The sequence below is a fragment of the Nematolebias whitei genome, chromosome 11 (genome assembly GCF_014905685.2).
Source record: "Nematolebias whitei isolate Nwh7 chromosome 11, NemWhi1, whole genome shotgun sequence".
NCBI lineage: Eukaryota > Metazoa > Chordata > Actinopteri > Cyprinodontiformes > Rivulidae > Nematolebias > Nematolebias whitei.
In genome coordinates, this window is record NC_056508.1 from 43,851,515 (window position 1) to 43,871,579 (window position 20,065).

At 44.5% G+C, this 20,065-nt stretch overlaps 1 protein-coding gene across 1 annotated transcript in view; it reads left to right on the forward strand.

Annotated features, from left to right (window-relative positions):
• The window catches only part of tns2a (tensin 2a), a 69,110-nt gene that overhangs the window by 47,465 nt on the left and 1,580 nt on the right, over positions 1-20,065 (forward strand). Inside the window, exons 6-27 of the mRNA XM_037685024.1 lie at positions 2,335-2,384; positions 3,009-3,192; positions 3,283-3,333; positions 3,434-3,556; positions 5,890-5,954; positions 6,337-6,420; positions 7,215-7,327; positions 9,376-9,436; positions 9,990-10,065; positions 10,274-10,403; positions 11,285-11,350; positions 11,426-11,542; positions 11,974-13,533; positions 13,648-13,813; positions 14,332-15,392; positions 15,471-15,599; positions 15,707-15,802; positions 17,181-17,258; positions 17,406-17,483; positions 18,998-19,166; positions 19,271-19,339; positions 19,548-19,577. Coding sequence (XP_037540952.1) covers positions 2,335-2,384; positions 3,009-3,192; positions 3,283-3,333; positions 3,434-3,556; positions 5,890-5,954; positions 6,337-6,420; positions 7,215-7,327; positions 9,376-9,436; positions 9,990-10,065; positions 10,274-10,403; positions 11,285-11,350; positions 11,426-11,542; positions 11,974-13,533; positions 13,648-13,813; positions 14,332-15,392; positions 15,471-15,599; positions 15,707-15,802; positions 17,181-17,258; positions 17,406-17,483; positions 18,998-19,166; positions 19,271-19,339; positions 19,548-19,577 — 4,556 coding nt within the window. The remainder of the gene's footprint in view (positions 1-2,334; positions 2,385-3,008; positions 3,193-3,282; positions 3,334-3,433; positions 3,557-5,889; positions 5,955-6,336; positions 6,421-7,214; positions 7,328-9,375; positions 9,437-9,989; positions 10,066-10,273; positions 10,404-11,284; positions 11,351-11,425; positions 11,543-11,973; positions 13,534-13,647; positions 13,814-14,331; positions 15,393-15,470; positions 15,600-15,706; positions 15,803-17,180; positions 17,259-17,405; positions 17,484-18,997; positions 19,167-19,270; positions 19,340-19,547; positions 19,578-20,065) is intronic.

Sequence of the window (20,065 nt, forward strand, 5' to 3'; positions counted from 1 at the left end):
TCTGGGGCACGCCCTCTCCTCTGGGGCACGCCCTCTCCTCTGGGGCATGCCCTCTCCTCTGGGGCATGCCCTCTCCTCTGGAGACTGAAGAAGTCCATTGGATGACGGACAAAATGTCTCAGCACAAAAAAGAAACTGTCCAGATTAGGGCTGAACAATTAACTGCATTTGTGGTAATATCGCAATATGATAACACGAGATTTTCTAATTGCAAAGGCTGCAATTTGACTGGTCAGGTGATCTGGTCACGTGACTTGCGAGTGAGCCGAGCGGAGTGGAGCAGAGCAGAGCAGAGCAGGGAGCGGAAGAAGTCATCGCTGGGCTTTAACCGGTTGCACAACGGTGTCAGGCTCGACAGAAGCTGATACATCAGAAAGTTTGGTACCAAAGAGGGGCAGCACGTCCGTTGTTTGGAATTATTTTAGCTATAAAAAAAGAAAACGCTGCACAACGACATGTGTTGTGCAGAACCTGCCTTGCTGCTGTTGCTACCTCTCCAGGTAACACATTTACGATGGTTGCATGACAAGAATACAAACGACCAGTGCTTCAACTTCAAGTAAGCAAAGTAGCAGCCGACAGGGATCACTGACCGAACTGTTCGAAGGTTTTACTCCATATGAACATAATCGAAACGACACGTGGAAATAACTCGAGCAATAACGGAGTTCATAGCGAAAGACATGATGCCCATTAATATAGTGACCAAGCCTGGGGTTACGGCTTTGGTAAACACAATGGATACGCGGTACAGAACGCCCTCACGCACACATTTTAGCCAAGTTGCTACCCCAGAGCGAGTTGCAGCGGAGCTGAAAACTGTGGTTTTTTTGCACATGAAACAGATTTATTGCTTGTGTTCATTGAAAAATACACGAGAAGAAGACATTGAAAAGTAACCGCATATTAAATAGCAATTAGAATGTTTTCCAAAATCGTTCAGCCCTTGTCCAGATGACCTGACTGAACATTGTTGGACTGTACACTGCCTGGCCAAAAAAAAAGTTGCCGCCTGGATTTAGCTAAGCAAATAGGAATGAACTTCCTGTTGGATAATTACAGCATGGGCGATTATCTTTCAGCTGCAACAAGTTATTTAACCCCAACTGGTGCAATGAGTTGCTTCTCATTTCTTAAACAACCATGTCGAAAGACACATCGCGTGGTCGTGGAAAAGACGTCAGTCTGTTTGAGAAGAGTCAAATCATTGGCATCAAGCAGAGAAAACATCTAAGGAGATTGAAGAAACTAATAAAATTGGGTTAAGAACTGTCCAACACATTATTAAAAACTGGAAGGAGAGTGAGGACCCGTCGTCTTCGAGGAAGAAATGTGGCCGGAAAAAAAATCCTGAATGATCGTGATCGGCGATCACTTTGGTGAAATCAAATCGAAGAAAAACAACAGTATCACTCAGGGCTGTGTTTAATAGTGAAAGTAAGAACATTTCCACACGCACAATGTGAAGGGAACTCAAAGGATTGGGACTGAACGGCTGTGTAGCCTTAAGAAAACCACTAACCAGTGAGGCTAACTGGAAAAAAAGGCTTCAGTTTGCTAGGGAGCATAAAGATTGGACTGTGGAGCAATGGAAGAAGGTCATGTGGTCTGATGAGTCCAGATTGACCCTGTTCCAGAGAGATGGGAGCATCAGGGTAAGAAAAGAGGCAGGTGAAGTGATGCACCCATCATGCCTAGTGTCTAGTCATCACTACAAGATCTTGGTGACAAATTGATGCAACACTGGATGGAAATAGATCTTGTGACATTACAGAAGTTTATCAAAACAATTCAACAGTGACTGCATGCTGTAATCAAAGCTAAAGGCGGTCCAACGAAATATTAGTATGACTTTTTTTTTTTGGCCAGGCAGTGTATACCTGGATTATTGAGTATGAACTTTGGTGAATAACTGCTAGTTTAAGGTACAACATGTTGAGTGCCGAGTGTTCCCGTCACAACCACGTTTTTGCATAAACTTCAAGAACGGCATCCAATTGAATTTACATATGCTTTTTCCTGGCGTTTAAGCATGTCTCTTTGACCGAGAATACTTTTTAAAATTATTATTATTGTAGCATTTCGCATTAGTTTTGATGTAAAGAGCAGAAACTAAATGGAAACATACAGTCAAAAGTTTTACCCAAAGATTATCTGAACGAAGGAGTTGGGGTAATAATCTCAAAGTTCCCTTTTGACCTGATGAGCGTAGCGATAAGATGAGCAGCTCCTCGGACTGGTGGCCGTTACGTTAAACCGCCTAAATGTGTGCTCTAATGAGGTCAACTAGTTCTGGTTAACCTTTAGTTTTTATTGTTTCTTTGTTTTCCAAAGGGATCCACCAAGTCCCTGAACTACATCAAACAGAGGAGCACCCTACCAAGGTAGAGCCATCCCATTCTTTTCATTACAACGTACAGTATGTTGCAAACATTACATCTAATATGTTTCGCCCGAGGAGTTTCACGTTTAGCTGCTGTCAGCTCCAATCTGCGCCCTTTACATTCATCCTCAGACTAATGACCTTCTCTTTGTTGTCAGTGGAAGGTTTAGTGTCACAAATGTGATCCAGCACATGAATGTGATCTGATGTATCCACTTTCTCATTTCCCCCCTCGTCTGTTTCTGTCCGTCAGACTTTGGATGAGGTTTCATGTTGAGCCATTACAAGTATTTTTTTAGTTTTTAAAACCCGTTAGGAGTTTCTGTATTTCTGCATTGCCATAGTTTTGGATATAATCGGATTCTCACAGAAGTCCTTGAAGTAGCACAAAAGACAATCAACTTGTTCATTTACGATTGGGTGAATTATAAATCTCTATTATTAACAATTTAAAAGTGAAATCAGTCTTTATGTGGGCTGTGATGTTTAGAGATCGGTCTTGCACTTGGTTGGATTTTGTTTTTTCTGCATAAAAATAAAAACAAGTACTAAAAGATGCTCAAACAAAACATCAGCTCAGGATGCAGTTCCAGCCTCTCCCAGTTCTTCTGTCTTGTTTCGTCAGGAGCTTCAGTGTGGACCGTGTGATGGAGCGCGTGATGGAGCGCCACTACGACTTCGACCTGACCTACATCACTGAGAGGATCATTTCGGTCTTCTTCCCTCCGAAACTGGAGGAGCAAAGATACCGGCTCAACCTGAAGGAGGTGGCGGCCATGCTCAAATCCAAACACCAGGACAAGTTTCTGGTGAGCAAACGGCAACGACGGCTTTTGAAAACCTGGTTTGTTCGCTGTATTTTGTCTGGTAACTGGTATGATTTTGTTTTTCGTTTTTAGTTGCTGAATCTCTCAGAGCGACGCCATGACATCACCCGGCTAAACCCTAAGGTAGGGCTCCTCGCCGCGTGACGTTTGGGAACGCAGACCACACTCGTCGGTTTTGATCTCCTCAGATCGCCGTCGTTCTCATGTCTCCGTCAACCAACAGGTTCATGACTTTGGCTGGCCCGACCTCCACGCCCCGCCGCTGGATAAGATCTGCGCCATATGTAAGGCCATGGAGAACTGGCTGACCTCTGACCCCCAGCACGTGGTGGTCCTACACTGCAAGGTCAGAGTTCAGGAGGCCGCTGAGCCTTTTTTAGGCAGACTTCCTGTGTTTTCCCAGGCTCTTCAACACACAGATGTGGCTGCGTGCGTCAAAGCTGGTATTACGGATGGAATAGTGTTTATTAAGGAACATTTAGAGAAACAATTATTTAGTGGTCTTATAAAGTGATGTGTGCAAAAAAAATATATGTACAGTTTTTGCACATGCTTGCAGATTGCAGTCCCAAATGAGTAAGAGTTGAAATGATGTGGAAAAATGAGAACTGATAGAAAATGTGAGGCTTGTTGTCCCTTTCACTGCAAACAGAAGGAATCCTAAATGTTTTTATTCTCACAAACTTCATATATTTAAAAATTAAATTCAGTTTATTTATATTTACTACTCTGCTTGGACATTTTAGCTTCTATATCAGTGGAAAAACAATGGGAGCCTTTTTAATAGCCAATCTGTAATTAGGAAATTTACAGTTTTTCTGCTTGTGCCAAATTAATCAGACAATCTATTTGGTTAATAACCGGGATGTGAAATATTTAACATGATTTCTGTTTAAGTCAAAGTATTTCAGCTTGTGTATTTTGATTGCACGAAAGTAGAGCCACAAGAGAAACTAGAGAAATTGTATGTTTTGTGAAAATGCAGTGTGAATTCTTATTGCAGAACTTGCTGAAATTAGCTAAAAAAATGTGCTAAAATGTAGCTGAAATGGAAGAATAAGACCAAATTAGCAGAAGAAAGCAGAAAGAACACATATTTGCTGACAGTGGTGTAAATATTCAGAAATTAGTAGAAAAATTAGGAAAGTAGCTAAAAAAAAAAAAGCTGAAATTAGCGACAAAAAAAAAATAAGGTTGAAAAGTAGCTGAAAGTCAGAAAGAAGCTTAAACTTCAGAAGGAAGCAGAAAGAGCTGGAATTAGCTAAAAATGTGGAATTAGCTGAAAAAGCTAAAATTAGCATAAAAACAGCTAAACTGAAGTAAGTGATGGAAATAGCTGAAACTGGCAATAAGCTGAAAGGAGCATAACAATCAGAAATTAGCATAAAGAAGTTAATTAGTCTGAAAGGAGCAGAAATTAAATTAGTATGAAAATTTTGAATTTATCTGAAAACGGCTGAAAATAGCTAAAAAATATAAATGCTTAAAATGTATTTGAAAAGGTGGAACAAGCTTAAATTAGCAGAAGAAAGCAGAAAGAACACAAGTTTGCCCAGTTAGACTGAAAGAAGCAGAAATGAGCACCAGAAAGTGGAAATTATCTGTAAAAAGCTGAAATTAGCACCAAAAAAAAAAAACAGCTGAAAAGTAGCTAAAAAAGTAGAAAGAAGCTGAAGTTACCTGAACAAAGTTGAGAGCACATTTTTGCTGAATTAGACCGAAAAAAGTTTATATGAGTTCAATAAATGTGGAATTATCTGAAAAAGCTCAAATAAGCATAAAAACAGCTAAACAGTAGCAAAAAATAGCAGAAAAAGCATTAACTTATAAAAGTAAGCTGAAAGGAGCATAATAAGCTGAAATTAGCAGAAAGAAGATAGAAGAAGCACAAAAATGTAGCTGACAGGAAAATTCTGAAAAGCGCACAAAGCAGCTGAAAGTAGCTGAAAAAGTTTAAATTTGCACAAGTAATCTGAAAGAAGCTGAAGCAGAACAAAATGTGAAAGGAGCAGTAAAAGGTTGAAAACAGATCTAAAGATCTGAAGGATGAGATCAATTCATTTCCTAGGCCAAATATTTCAAAAAGCTAAAGTTGCACCAATACCAAAAGTCATAGCACCCTTCTCCTGAAGGAGCTGAACGTTTTGATACCTACTGCTTAAATAGCTTAAAAACTGCAGGACGAGGGTCACGCTGAAAAACATACAGAAGAATTTAAGTAAGAATTTCAAGTATGATTGAGCTACAACTTTTTTTTTTTTAATCTGAAGAACCTAAATGGTAAATCCAAGCTAACGTTTGGGTTCGTCGCCTCTCCAGAACATTCCGGCTGCAGGAACGTTGTTTGTTAGCTGCAGATCACGCGCAGGAGCCGAGGAAAAATCGAGCTGTTGTCACTGGGAAAAGGCACGCTGCACAACAAGCTTTAATTTGTGCTCGTTGTGTTCGAGGGGCCTTCCTGCTGCTATCTGGAGGGGTCACCTCTGGAATTTGGAGCTGGAATGTCTTTGGAATGTGTCGGGAAGTGTGCAGCAGAACACCGCAGGGAGCTTTTTAATTTGAAGCATTTCCTCGTCGCTCCGCTTCTGTTTTCCCCGTTTGTGTTCAAACTATCTGAAAGGCTGCATAAATCGGTCGATACGCTACGATGACCTTTTGCTCTCCCGCTCCTTCCTACAGGGCAATAAAGGGAAAACTGGCGTGATCGTCGCAGCCTACATGCACTACAGCAAGATCTCTGCAGGGTGAGTGCGTCAGAGAAATCCAAACCCACAAGCTAAATTTCTGCTTCATTCCAACGTCCACACGTTGATCGCAGTAAATGTTGCCGAGGACAACGGCGCAGGGACGCAATACAACTCGGCCGTTCAACCGTTCATGTCCAGTAAGAATCCGCAACGTTTCACGGCGCATTCGGCGTATTTGAAACGTTAAATGATTTTTAATGCAGACTCGTTGGTTTGATGAATTGAGCTGCTGGGTTCTGCACAGGAACAGTGGGAGCAGTTTCATCCTGTGGACTGGGCCAGCTGTATCCTCTCCATGTGCTTTTGGAGTCTGATGCAAGTCCCACGATGGAAAATGGTCGACCCAAAGCTCAAAGTGTGTGTTTGTGTGTGTGTGCAGGGCGGACCAGGCTCTCAGTACTCTCGCCATGAGGAAGTTCTGTGAAGATAAGGTGTCCTCTTCCCTCCAGCCGTCACAAAACAGGTAGAGGTCACGGGATGATCTGAGGGGAGCTCAGGGTGGTGGGGTGGGCATCATACATCATGGATGACCTGATTTAATGCATCCTATTTACAGGAGAAGGAACAGGAAACAGCTCCCAGCTTAAACTACAACTGCTGGAATTATCTTTAGCCTCGAGCGTGTCACCGAGGCCTTTATGACACCGGATACACAAGTAGAGGCCACTGTTTAGGATTTAGAAGGCTGAGATGTGATTTATAAAACATTCCTGATGCATGCGCAATAATCTAAAGTCTAACCAGGTTCAGTCAGGTCCTCTGGACGGATTCTTCTTGTTGAAAACGTTCCGTCTTTTATCCAAAAGGCTTCTTCAGTCTGAGGAGCTGCAAGAAACTCAGTCTTATAAATAGCACCTTCTCGTAGTGGATCAACCAGTTTGCTGTTGACATCCAGAACCAGCTGTTCACATGATGAAGGACCATCAGCCTAACAACAGATCGTTAGTGCCCCGATGGCCACTTGCTATTCACAGAGAGCTGAGTGATACTAGCAATAACAGCAGTGTAAGAGGGGGACAGTTGCACATGGAAGTCTCCGCTCCTGTTTAATGATGGATGGGTTCTTTTCACAAAGATGGCTTCCTTCACTCCTCTCTCAAACCATCGTTCCTCTCTATCAAGGATGTGAACATCTTCACTGAACGAGTGACCTTTTAAAAACAGTTTCTGACTGATGCAAAGTTCCTTCGTTAAACTTGTGAAAAACTCTTTTAAAGGTTCCCAGCAGACGGTGTCATCTTTGTTTTTGTCTTGCAGGTATGTCTATTACTTCGGAGGCCTTCTCTCTGGGGCCATAAAGATGAACAGCAGTCCTCTCTTCCTGCACCAAGTCCTCATCCCATCGCTCCCCAACTTCCAGGGAGAGGGAGGTTCGTTGCTCTTTCTTTTTAAGCCAGATCCTAAAATAAACATTTCTTCCCGCTTCTTATGCGTAATTCTAAACGGTTTCCTCCCAGTTCTTGTTTTATCATTCTTCATCTTTGCTTACGTTATTTAGAACGCTCCATTCCTCCGATTTCTGCTTCAGTGACTTTAGCTGATAACAGCTGAAAAGTCTTCAATCACACAAACATCAGAGCAGTTTGAGAGCAGAAGAAAAAGCAACAAAATATGATAGAAATTCAGCTCACGACACTAAACGCTGTTCACATTTGTTGTCGTTTGTGAGTAATTTAGGAGCTATGAGACAGAAGTTCTTTACGTTTGTTGTCATTTTCAAGTTTTTGTATTTGCTCGCCACCACAATAATAAATCTGAAAATAATCACTGGATATACATCTTCAACTGGATAACTATTTGAGTCAGTCTGATTCAAGATGGTCGCCACAGCTGATCGACCTCAGCAGACACAAAAACTGCCGTCAGTCGGTCAGTTCTACAGACACTGGGCTCAGATTTGGTGTGGTAGTAGCTGAGAGTCATCCCCAACGCTCACTTTGAGCGTGCAAGATTTTTGCTTAAAGCCTCGCCATGCAAGGAACCCGACGATGCTTTCATTGTAAACTGGGTGAACAAAAGCAGGAAGTGAGGCAGAAGAAGACGGGAACGTCTCGTTCTTTTTAATCACTTGATGTAAAGTAGCTGAATAAAGTGCAAAGTTAGCGTATATTTAAATTTTATTTAAAAAAGAAATCGATCTCCACACTAAATTGCAAAAATAAAAATGAAGACAGTGCAGGGCGCCCCGCCCTGCCTACCGAACACCCCCCCACCCACCCCCACAACTGCTGGCACCAATGTAGCACTAAGCTAGCAGCGCACAATACAGACGCACTAGCTAAATGCTAGAGGTGGTGCTAAGATTCCCTCAAGCTGAGCTGTATTCCCCCACCCCTGCACGTGCTCTAGAGTTGCATCCAGGTCTAAAAAAAATCCGACCCAGCCCATAGCCATCATTTCCGAACCCCACCCAGTCCGACAAATTAACAGTAATTACTGGTTCAAATACCCCCCGACATTTTTAATTAAGCTTTGACTGCTTATATAGTTATTAACGGTCGGTGGACGCGCGCAGCTGAGTTAAAGGGGCATAAGATCGGAGCTAAGGGGGTGTTTGTCCTTTCATGGCCATCAAAGCTCATTAAATCCCCTCTGCCTGCAGCATTCTGCATTATTCAAACATGGACCCTGCTTTGACATTACGGATATTTTGTGATCTCACCTGTTTGGGTCGTTGGTCGCACGCGTCCGTTGAGTGCAGCGGCTGAATGAACGTCTGTTTGGGCGGATGGATCGCTGGCTGTAGTCCATCTGAAGTTAACTGAACTTTTTACCTCTTTCAAGGCCGGTCAGTGCGCGGTCAAATGGCCGCGTGCGGCTGGTGATGGTATAGCAAGCCATGTTGCCATATAATTGGATCGTCAGCCGCGCGTGTCTGCTGATGCAATCAAAAGCCCAACACCGACTCAGCCCGCACATTATTATGGACCAGACCGGCCCTAGTCCGGGTCGGGTGGGGCCGGGCTCCGGATTAGAAATGACAGCTCTAACGTGCTCGAACTTTCAGTGCAAACAGCGCAGCGGTACAACACGACAAGTAATGTAGGGGAAACACTGGAAGAGGTCCCGTTTCTTGACACGTTCCGTTTGATTTACCGAAAGGCAAATAAGGAAAGTGTTGATGGATCTGAACCGGACCTTCTGTCTCAAATCTATCCGGTCCGGGTCTCTGCATGTAGATAAAACCTGTATGAGATGGGATGTTCGGGTTGGCGAGGGTCTTCTGACAGGCTTCCCTCTGGATTTACAGAGGTGATTCTGGATGCAGATGCTAAAGATGGCTGCATTCCCTCTACACACACAAGAACACACACACACACACACACTTCTGTTTATCTGATGATCAGGTCCACAAGGAGAGGATGGAATCAGCACATTCCTCGCTGCACAAACTGATAAAATCCTCTCCTCCTTCTAGGTTATTACCCGTTCTTGAAGATCTACCAGTCCATGCAGCTGGTCTACACTTCAGGCATATAGTGAGTCTCTTTCTCTTATAAGGACTTTGTATAAAACTGGGGTGTGTTGACTCTGGGATGTTTTCTTTCATTACTTTGAGGGTTCAGCATCACAATTAAATGGTGTTTTTCTTCCTGAGTCCAGCTTTTATCACACTGTGTTTCATCTTGGTGCCTTTAAACATCCTTACTGCCAACTTCATTTATCATTTAAATCAGATGCTCCCAAACGTTTCAGCTTTTTGACGCACAGAATTAAAATATTAAAGAATCTTGACTTCTGCTATAGTATGTACGTACTGCTAATAAGCCATATAATAAAGATTAGTTATTGTTTTGATTTTTTTTTGTATCAGAAACTACATATGCTTTTGGCAGTCACATGTAAAGTTAATTTGATATCTGTAGATTATGTCACGACCCCCTCACATGGTGTTTCATGACCCAGAGTGGGGTCTCGACCACAACTTTGGGAACCACAGTTAGTTTGACACCTTAAAGAGCCTTTCCTTTCATTTCCACTCATTCCGTGGCGTCGTAAAAAGGTTCTTTGCTACCTTTTTGTCTTTCACAGTGACCTTCAAGGCACCGGAGGCAGAAGACTGTGCGTGAGCATCGAACCGGCACTGTTGCTGAAGGGTGACATCATGGTGAGTCAGACCAGGAGGAAACGGAAGACCCCCGCATATGTGTGGGGGTGTAATTATAACTTCTTTTTTTTTTTAATCATTACAAGCTGAGAAACTTCATCCCTAAGATAAATATTTTGATCTTGTTAACAAGGACTGGTAATTTGTCTGCGTCATCTGTGACGTGTCTTACTGCCCAGCCAACCTCGCTTTCTGCTGCCCTCTTCAGGTGAAATGCTACCACCGGCGAGCCCAGAGCGCCGACAGAGACACGGTGTTCAGGCTGCAGTTCCACACCTGCACCGTCCACGGAGCCCAGCTCTGGTTCGGCAAGGGGGAGCTAGACGAAGCTCACACCGGTGCGTTGATCCAGGGGGTGGATACGGTTAGGACATGGCATGGCAACCTGAATTTATCCACATCCCATTGTAATCCCTCCAAAAACAAAGTCTAGTTTCAAACTAAACTTTTGATTCATGAGAATAAACTTTGTTTTTTTTTATAATAGTCCGTCTCATTTTAACTTTACAAATGTTATTGTTTCCTAAACGCCTGATTTTTGCTTCTCCGGATGCTTTTATTGTAAACTGATGTTCAAACAGACACCGACTCGACAGCAGCCATTTAAACGTGGAATTGTGGGATTATATTTTCAGTGGTTTTGGCCTCATAATTCTGTGGCGGAATAAATCCCTAACAAGTAGCAGTTTGGTCCTCACCCTGGAAGTAATGACAGCTCCCAGGAGGAGAGTCCAGTGAGAATGAGATGCGCTACAAGCCACAATGACGGTGTGTGAAGAATAAAATAAAAATCACCGCTCTGAGAGAGTTTATGGTACACGCTTACTGGCTTTGCATTCCTTAAGTCGAAAATGAATGTGCTCGTTACTTAATTTCCCCCTCGGTTTCACGTTCCATGGCATAACGGATCATGTTTGTAGAAGGAACGTGATTTTCTGTACAAGAGATGAAGTATTAGATAAACAGAAATGTATGATTCTGGGTTCTTGTATCTCGGGATTCATGTGTGGAAAAAGTGAGATATTTGATGCTGGAGTTTGATGGGGTTTGCCAGAATGTACAATTTATATTTATAAATCTGCACCTTGTGTGACAATATTTGCTTTTTAAAACTGAGATCTAATTTACAGGCGTGTGTTTCATCTCTGGAAAGCTATTATTTTGGAGAGATTTGACGATCTTGCTCTTATTGAACGTTTGTCCCGTTTCTTTCCCTCAGACGAACGTTTTCCATCCGATGCCACCGTGGAGTTTGTCTTCTCCTCTGGACCTGAGAGGATCAAAGGTTAGTTGACCCCAAATCAGATTCAAGCAGGGCAGCGGAAGAAAGAAAACCTGGAATTAAACATCTCTTTCTCAGGACGTGAATACCACAAGAACGACCCGGCTGTCATAGTCGACTACAACACCTCTGACCCGGTGGTTCGCTGGGATTCTTATGAGAACTTCAACCAGCGGTACCAGGACAGCCTGGAGGGTAACTGTTGTTACTGAGACTACCGATGACCTGGAGTCAAATGTGTTAAAGATGTGGTGGAGATGGAATTAAAGAATCGGTTAATGCTATCGCTAGCATCCATGTGTTTTGGTCCTTAGATTAATAGACTCCTTTTGTCATAGAATATTTTATTCTCAAGCAGCAGAAAATTACCGATAGATAAAAATGGCTAAAAATATCTAACCTTTCCTATTGCGGTTGTTGATCCATATCAAGATTTATGTCAATGTTATACTTGGTCAAAGAGCCACTGCAGAGGAACAAAGGAACTGTAGGTTGCAAACCACTGTCCTAGACAATCAGAACCAAAGGAACATGAAAGAACAACAAAAAACTTAGTTAAAATTTGTTTCACTTTAAATAACGAGCACCATCGGATGAAAGACGACTTCCCTGTTGGTTTGTTTCAGATATTGCTCATACCAGAGGTCCTGTAGATGGCAGCCTTTACGCTCAGATAAAGAAGCGCCGAGGTCCCGGTTCCGATTCTCTGACCTCAACTAACGGCAGCAGCCCAGGAGGCGGCTTCTTAGAAGATCGGCCCGATCATATGATCACCCAAAGTTCTGACCCCAGCTTTTCACCCCACTCCCTCAATTTGAACCAATCGTGTATCCATCCCGACCACTCTGAGGAGCCCGTCCGTCCCCCGCCCCCGACCAGGCAGGAGAGGGAGGAACTCGATCGTCTCCTCGGAGGGATCGAAGGGAACCCAGATGGAGAGAGAGAGACCGCCATTTTGGATGATGGAGATTCTTGGCCCTCAGAGAGAAGTGGGGCGCTGCGGCTCAGTCGGTCGTGTTCGTGCAGGGACGGTTACCGCTCCCAGCGCTGTGCTGAACCGGGCTGTGACCGTACCCTCCTCATGCCTAATGGCTACTGCCTCGATCGAGCCCCTGGCACCAACGGTCATCACGGGGCGAACCCCCCCACTAGCCCAAACCCAGCTCCTCCGTCACACATGGACATGTGTCAGCATTACAGCCCACACACGCAACAGTCCCTTCCACCTCCGGATCTAGTGTGGGATCGTCAAAGTTACCCCTCTCACTTTTTACACCGTACCTGCTCAGAGGTGTCGTCACCTCGACATATTTGTCCATATCCATCACAAGACCTGACCCCTCACTCTCACAGTCATTCACACCTCCCCATGTCTGTCCCTGGCCGCCTCTGCTGTCATGAGGAGGCACCCTTTCACCATCCTCCTCCACCTCACAGCCACAACCATCCTCTCTCACACCCCTCGAAACCCTCCACCAGCCCGACTTACCAAGATATAATGCTAATGGATGGTCTACCACCCCCTGGCTGTCTTTGTAGAGACTGCAGCGTCAGGAGAGAAGACTCCGCTGCCTATCACAACTTGAGGCTGGACCGTGGGGACAGCTTCCACTGGGACAGGGAGGCAGAGCTTCAACAGAGGGAGGTGGGGCTTAGGAGAACCCGGGAGACTGAGTTACCCAGAGGATCAGAGATCCACTGGGAAAGGGATCCAGGGCTCAGGCGGGGCAGGGAGCTGTCACTCCACTGGGAACGAGACAGGGAGGCAGAGCTTCAGTGGGAGAGAGATAGAGAGGCTGAATACTGGCACAGGAGAGCTACCGTAGCCTCCTACGGCCCACAGGGACATGATCTGCCAGCCTTCACCTTTGACCCACTGCCGTCAGGCCACCCGGCTTATCCAGAAGCATCAAGGTCCCATGCTCATTCTCACCTGGATCTGAAGTACAGCAGCAGCAGCAGCGGGTACCAAACACCGCGTCAGGCATGCCTCTACTCACCGTACCAGCCCTCGCCATCTGAAAGCAGGGGCTACGCTTCAGGCTACCAGTCTGAGTCCACGTCTCCACTCCCTCCTGCCTCCTCTATGACTGGGTCCTGCAACCATAGCAATGGGCCAGCAGACCACAACCACCATCACCGGCATCCAGACTCGCAGCAGTCATACAGCCCTGACTCGCATACCGGTGAGTAAAACACTAATGTTTTTATTTACTAGGAATGTTGTGGGAATAAATTAGAAACTTTCTGAACACATTTGACCCCAACTGATTACTGTTCCCATCGTGTCCTTCTCTCAGATGGCCTTCGTAGTTCTGGGGAAAGCGTTGGCTGGAGGGATCACATTACCCACAGTTCCTTTAAGAGGGTCCACAGAGAAGGCCATGTCGCCTGCTCCACACCTTCTGACATGTCTGGACCTTCTACTCCTGTCCACACCAGTAGTCCTCTCCGAACGCAGGAGAGGTACTCCATGTTTGTGTTTTTACTTTGAGGGATAGATTGTGTTGCTTATCCTTTAGCATAGTTGGCAGTTTTATGGAGAGTTATCTAAGTTGCAGTCTTTGTTATGACTGGGGATCCATTTGCACTAAATGTTGAGATATTTGTCTGGGTACGAGTTCAAGATGGTGATAATGACGCCAAGTGCATGAGCTTTATGGTACGTTTTACTGGTTTTTAAAAAAACATTCATGTTATAATTTTGCCGGTACTGTGATTGGATCTTAATGTGTAAGTAACTAGAAGGGGTTGGGAAACATTTGAGTCGAGGAAACCACTGAGCTCAATACATATCAGTTGTTTTTTTCTGTTTTGTTTTTCTATTTGGTTAAGACACAAGGTTTGGTTCAGTTCTTTAAAATCCAACTATTGTTTAACATGAACTGATTGTAATGCATTGATTTCATGTCCACACTTAGTAGTGTAGAATCAGAGAGTGCTTTGTCTTTATGGAAATAATAACAACTGTGTGTTCGTTAAAGCCCCAGTCCAGGAAGGGGAGAATATGACATCCGGACCACAGACATCATCGGCAGTGACAACGAGGACTCCCCGACCCAGGACGAACACTTTTGTAACGCCAATGGAGTCCAGGAAGCTGTAGGAAGCTCCAACACCAGCCCAGAGCAGTCGTCTCTTGCACTCACCAAAAATACGCAGTCACAAACTGAATCCCCCGATCGCTGCGCAGCGCCAACTGAAGCTTCCCCCACCACCCCACTGCAGCAGCTCCGCAGCACAGATGCACCGTTAGATTCGTCGCCTGCGTCAAACCAGGGTCCCCCTTCATCTGCATCAGACACAAGCCCTCAGTCCAGACCACTTACTCCTCCAGCCCTGCGTTCTTCAGAAGATTCTGCTGTACCCTCTGCAGTGGTACAGCCTCAGACCCAGACCCAAGCCAATGGTTCTCCAGAGCCAACCTCTGTGCAGGTCAATGGATCTTCTCCAACGATGAAATCCCACCCAGACATCCACAAGCCCACCACCTCCAGTCCCTCGTCTGCTCTCGCACCGTCATCCCCGCAGCCAGGACCTGGCAGCGCAGATGGCTCACCGGTCTCTGACGTTCCAGTTCCTGGTTTTGCCACCCTGGGAAGGAGGTTAATGCTGAGTGGATCAGAAACCCACCACTCAAATTACCTGCAGCACCACGGACCCCCACATCACCACTACCCGGGCATGGAGCACAGCGTTGCCATGGATGCCAACAAAAGGCAATGTTACTCTGGACCCACCCCACAGCTCCACCCAGCCTCCTACTCAAACTACTCCACCATCTCCATCCTTCTTCCTCCCCCACAGCCGCCTTTACCGGAGAAGCGGTATCAGCCTGCTCACCCAGGTTCTCCCATCGAAGGGGTGAGACCATCCGGGGGACACGTGCCTCCCTCCACCACCCAGCATCACGTTACATTTTCTCCCAATGTGGGAGAAATTGCACCCCCTGCAGGCCTAAATGATGACATCAACCGGGTCAGTGTGAAATTTGTCCAGGACAGTTCGAGGTTCTGGTACAAACCTGCCATCTCCAGAGAGCAAGGCAAGCTCCTTAGTTCACTTGAGTCTTTCAGCTTATACAGGTATGAAGGTTGTAACGTTAATCTGTGTTTGGTTGAAGCGATCGCAGCTCTGAAGGAGAGAGAGCCGGGAACCTTCCTGATCAGGGACAGTAACTCTTTCCAGGGGGCCTACGGTCTGGCTCTGAAGGTGGCCACGCCTCCACCCAACGTGAACCACAGCAGCAAAGGTTAAATGATTAATTACATCATTTGATTTAAGAGCTCTTAGATCAGGTGCTCTAATTACAAAACCGTGATTTTTCTAGTTTTTAACAATTAAAACCTGGTTTTCCAGCGAGTGACCCTCTGGAGCAGCTGGTGAGACATTTCCTGATCGAGACGGGACCCCGAGGGGTCAAGATCAAAGGATGTCAAAACGAGCCCTACTTTGGTGAGTTGTCCGCTCCAATTGATAACAGTCCAGGCCCGTGTTCCACTTTTCATTTAAACCTTTATATACCTTTTAAATGTAATGTATTTTCCGCCGTAGATGTCGCACCGCCCAATAAGTCGCATCAGTCCAAATATGTCTAATAAAGTGGGAAAAATCCATAAATACATTGCATCTATCTATTAATTATTATCAGCTAATTATTATTATGCGTCACCGCTGACGACCAGGAATTGTGGGCAGGTGTGTCAAAAATAGATTGGTTTCCAAATGGCTGCTGCGGGAGCGTGCACGGGAGGACTTAACAAGAATTTAACAAGATTAACACTTAAAAACAATTATTTGTTTACTCAAAATTATAATAAAGGTTTGTCTCAGTCTAACTTTTGCTTAATAAATGCACTTTGATGATTAAATCAGCTGCATTTCAAAAGTATTCGCTGCCTCGGTGCTCCGGGAGCGCGCACAGGGAGAAAATCAGGAAGTAGGAACGCCGTGCATTTCTTCGAAATTTAACAAAATAAGCACCTAAAAACAATTATTTGTTTGCTTGACTTTATAGTAAAGGTGTGTCTCAGTTGAACTTTCACTTAATAAATGCACTTCAATGGTCAAATTAGCTGCATTTCACCGGCAGCGAAACGAAGCTGATTTTGCTCCAAGCGAGATGGACTAAGGTGGCAGGCTATGGCAAGCCGATTGTGTCATTAATAGCCACTTTACCTATTACATGACACAACATGAGTGCTATCTAGCAGCTGAAAATGTAAGTGTTCAATATTTTCAGTCAGAAAGAATGAAAACGATCATATCTCAGCTTAAAATTGGTTTATAAATATGGGAAAAAATCCATAAATAAGTCGCTTCGCCTTATAAGTCACAGGGCATGCAAATTATGCAAAAAGCTGTGACTTGTAGGCCAAAAAATACGGTACCTATTGTACTTATATGTACCTTATATACATTTAATTTATACCTTTTCATTTGGGCAGCCTTTGAACATTTTGGTACAGTTGATATTAAAATCATCATCAGTCATGTGCTCAGATCTAAAGCTGCTTCCTTGAATCCAGTTTCTACGTTCAATCAAATGATTTGTCATAAATCAAACTTCCGTTTGACAATAATGTCCTCATTCCATGACCTTTTTTTGATCCTCGTGTTTTTGTCAAAGCTCATGCAAAGACACACGTGATGAAACGCTCCAGACTTGGTTTAAAGATTAGATTATTTCACAGGAACATAAACATTTGGACCTGCAGTCATGTGGCTTTTTTTCTGTTTATAGTTTAGATTAACACTGGAAAGTCTTAACTTAATGAAAAATGCTTTTACGTGTGCTGCGTTCTCTTGGAAACATTTGTGTTGTTCTCCACAGGGAGTCTGTCTGCACTGGTCTATCAACACTCCATCACTCCCATCTCTCTGCCCTGCGCTCTTAAAATCTCTGAAAAAGGTTGGTGTGCGCTCATCTCTGGACTGTTTTCTTCTCAGAGCCTGAAGCTGAGATAACCTAGTTTAACACGCAAAACGTTGCTTTAATACAAGGATGTTTTGAAATATTTTATTGGACATAAAGCAAACGTTATGTCTTTGTCGTCAGATCTGGTTGGAGAGGTGCAGGAGGTTCAACAAGTCAGTAACATCAGTACAGCTGCTGATCTGCTCAAACAAGGAGCCGGTGAGTTCTTCTTCCTAAACATCGTTAGCTTAGCTCCAAAACAGGCATTTTATATATTTACATCCCACTCTGCTTACGAGCTAAAACCTGCTCTCAGGTCCAGCGTGTTCTGCGTTTCTGTGTCAAATATTAATCGGGCTCAATCAAATGCTGTTTTAACAATCGTTCAGTCTCACCGCGACTCTACTCGGTCTCTGTGATTTTCAATGTGCCGCCTCGATGTGGGCGGGATCGTCATAGCGAGGCTGCTCAACGACATCACCGTACTTTCAAAATGTCCACGTTCAAATCGAGCAAATACGTGAAACGAAGCACAAAACACTCACCATCCTCCACGGCAGGGGTGTCCACACTTTAAAATGACCAAGTGAAAGTGGGCCCCGTTTACACGAGAACGACCTCTGGAAACATTAGTTTTTTTTCTGTTTATTGGGGCTAATAAACAAAAAATGATAGGGTTTACATGAAAAACGCTGTAGTTTCCATGTCAGTCGGGTTGCCAGATAAGAAATGATGAACTATAGTACTGTGGTATTTTGACCTAAACTGTCATGTATGCTGAGTAAAGACATAAGATGAGGTGTGTTGAACATGTGCACAGAAAAGGAGGCGATAAATAAGACATTTTAAATTTATCTGGCAACCCTGATGCAGGGCTCAGTTGCATTCATTGTTCATGCAACGTCTGCATGACCGTTACGTCCAAACTGGTGAATGCACTAACGTCTCTTTGGAACTGGATTTAATCAGTTTTGCTCCTAGATGCTGAAAAAGGAAGAGCAACACAAAAACACTCTGCTCTCTGCCGTTTATTATAACTGTTGTTATATTTATCATAACTGTTGTTAGTGCATGTACGATTTCACACTTGCAGAACATTTCACTCATATGTGGGGGGTTCCCCTGAAAGTCCAGTCTGAGACCTGGATTCAGAAACCTTCAGTTTCAGAGAGAGCGAGGCTGTTGTCTGTAAATGAACAGCCGAACGTTTCGCGTCGTGTAAACGGGGCCTCAGACTGGCTGCCCTGTCTGTCAATCGAGAGACAAATTTCATACATGGATGACGTTTTTTTAATTCCATGTGATTTACACATAATACCTTTGAGCAGCAGATCGAGATCGACATATCAGGCACTCCTGCTCCTTGGGTTCCAACAATGCCACGGTTGAGTCGAGGCCTCCTTCACTCCGCCGGTCGAAGCGTGCAGATCGAGCCCGTGTGTTCTAGCTCCGTCTGAATTCAAGAACTGAAACGTCTGCACTCCCTCTGGACCAGTGTTGGTTTATGCGTCGCCATTTTAATGGATATGTTATTTAGGTCATCCGGTGAAAATCATCCAACAGAACGACAATGAAGCCGCGTTGAGTCGACCGGAGTAAGGTCGAGTCGAGCCCGAGGAAGAAGTCCGTCTGAAGTTTCTTTCTCCGATTTTGAAAAATCCAGTTTTGCTACAAACGCTCACAGACGGGAGGAGAACCCCGAAACGTTTCTATTCACCCTTTTCTGCTTTCAGCCTGTAATGTCCTCTACCTGAACTCTGTGGAGACCGAGTCCCTGACTGGCCCCCAGGCCATCGCAAAAGCAACAGACGGCACGCTGGGTCATAACCCCCGTCCAGCACCGACCGTGGTCCAGTTTAAGGTGACGTCGCAGGGCATCACTCTGACCGACAGCCAGCGGAGGTAAGACTCACATGAATGTTCATTTCCAAACTTCTTCTAGTTCCCTGGTTGAAGTTTAGATCTGTCAGATACATTTACCTCCTCTTCCTTTTTTCTTTTCCAAGGCTCTTCTTCAGGAGACATTACCCAGTGAACAGCGTGACCTTCAGCAGCATCGACCCGAAGGACAGAAGGTGAGAGAATACCTCGTTTTTTCACTCCATCTAAAACCGTTCATTGCTCTGTGGCTGTGTCGAAGCATGAAGGTCTGTCTGTTGTTGCCGCCTGTGAGCATGTTGACTGCGCCTGCAGCCGCAGCTGCGTCGGCTTGTTTGGCAGCTCCGCCTGCGTCTGCACGTCCGTCTGAGACCAGTCTCTGTCTCTTCTGTCTCTGGACTTTAGGTGGACTAACTCCGACAACACGACCGTTAAGTAAGTGAAATCATTTCAAGAATGTGGACGTGGGGCGGCGGTTTCCCCTGCGGCCGAGACATTAGTCCTTCTCAGTCTCTGCATGGCATCAGACTGCGTGCGAGTCGTGGCCGAAGTCGTTCAAGCCAACTAAATTTAATTATGAGCTTAAATAACACTAACTCTGTTTGAACTCCTGAAAAGGCTTTGTGAACGCTGATGTTTGCTGAAAGGAAGAAAACAGTTTTTAAAGCAGAACACTTAACTAAAAGGAGCAGAACATTACCTAAAAATAACCAAACATTAGCCAAAAGAAGCAAAAAAAAATGGCTATAAAAGGCATGACATTAGCTAAAACAAGCAGAATACCAGTTACAAGAAGGAAAACGCAAGCTAAAAGGAGCAGAACATTAGCTAAAAGGATCAAAAATTACTAGCTAAGGATAACAAAACAGCCAAAAGGAGCAAAAAAATCAAACTGCTATAAAAAGCTTGACAGAACACTAGCT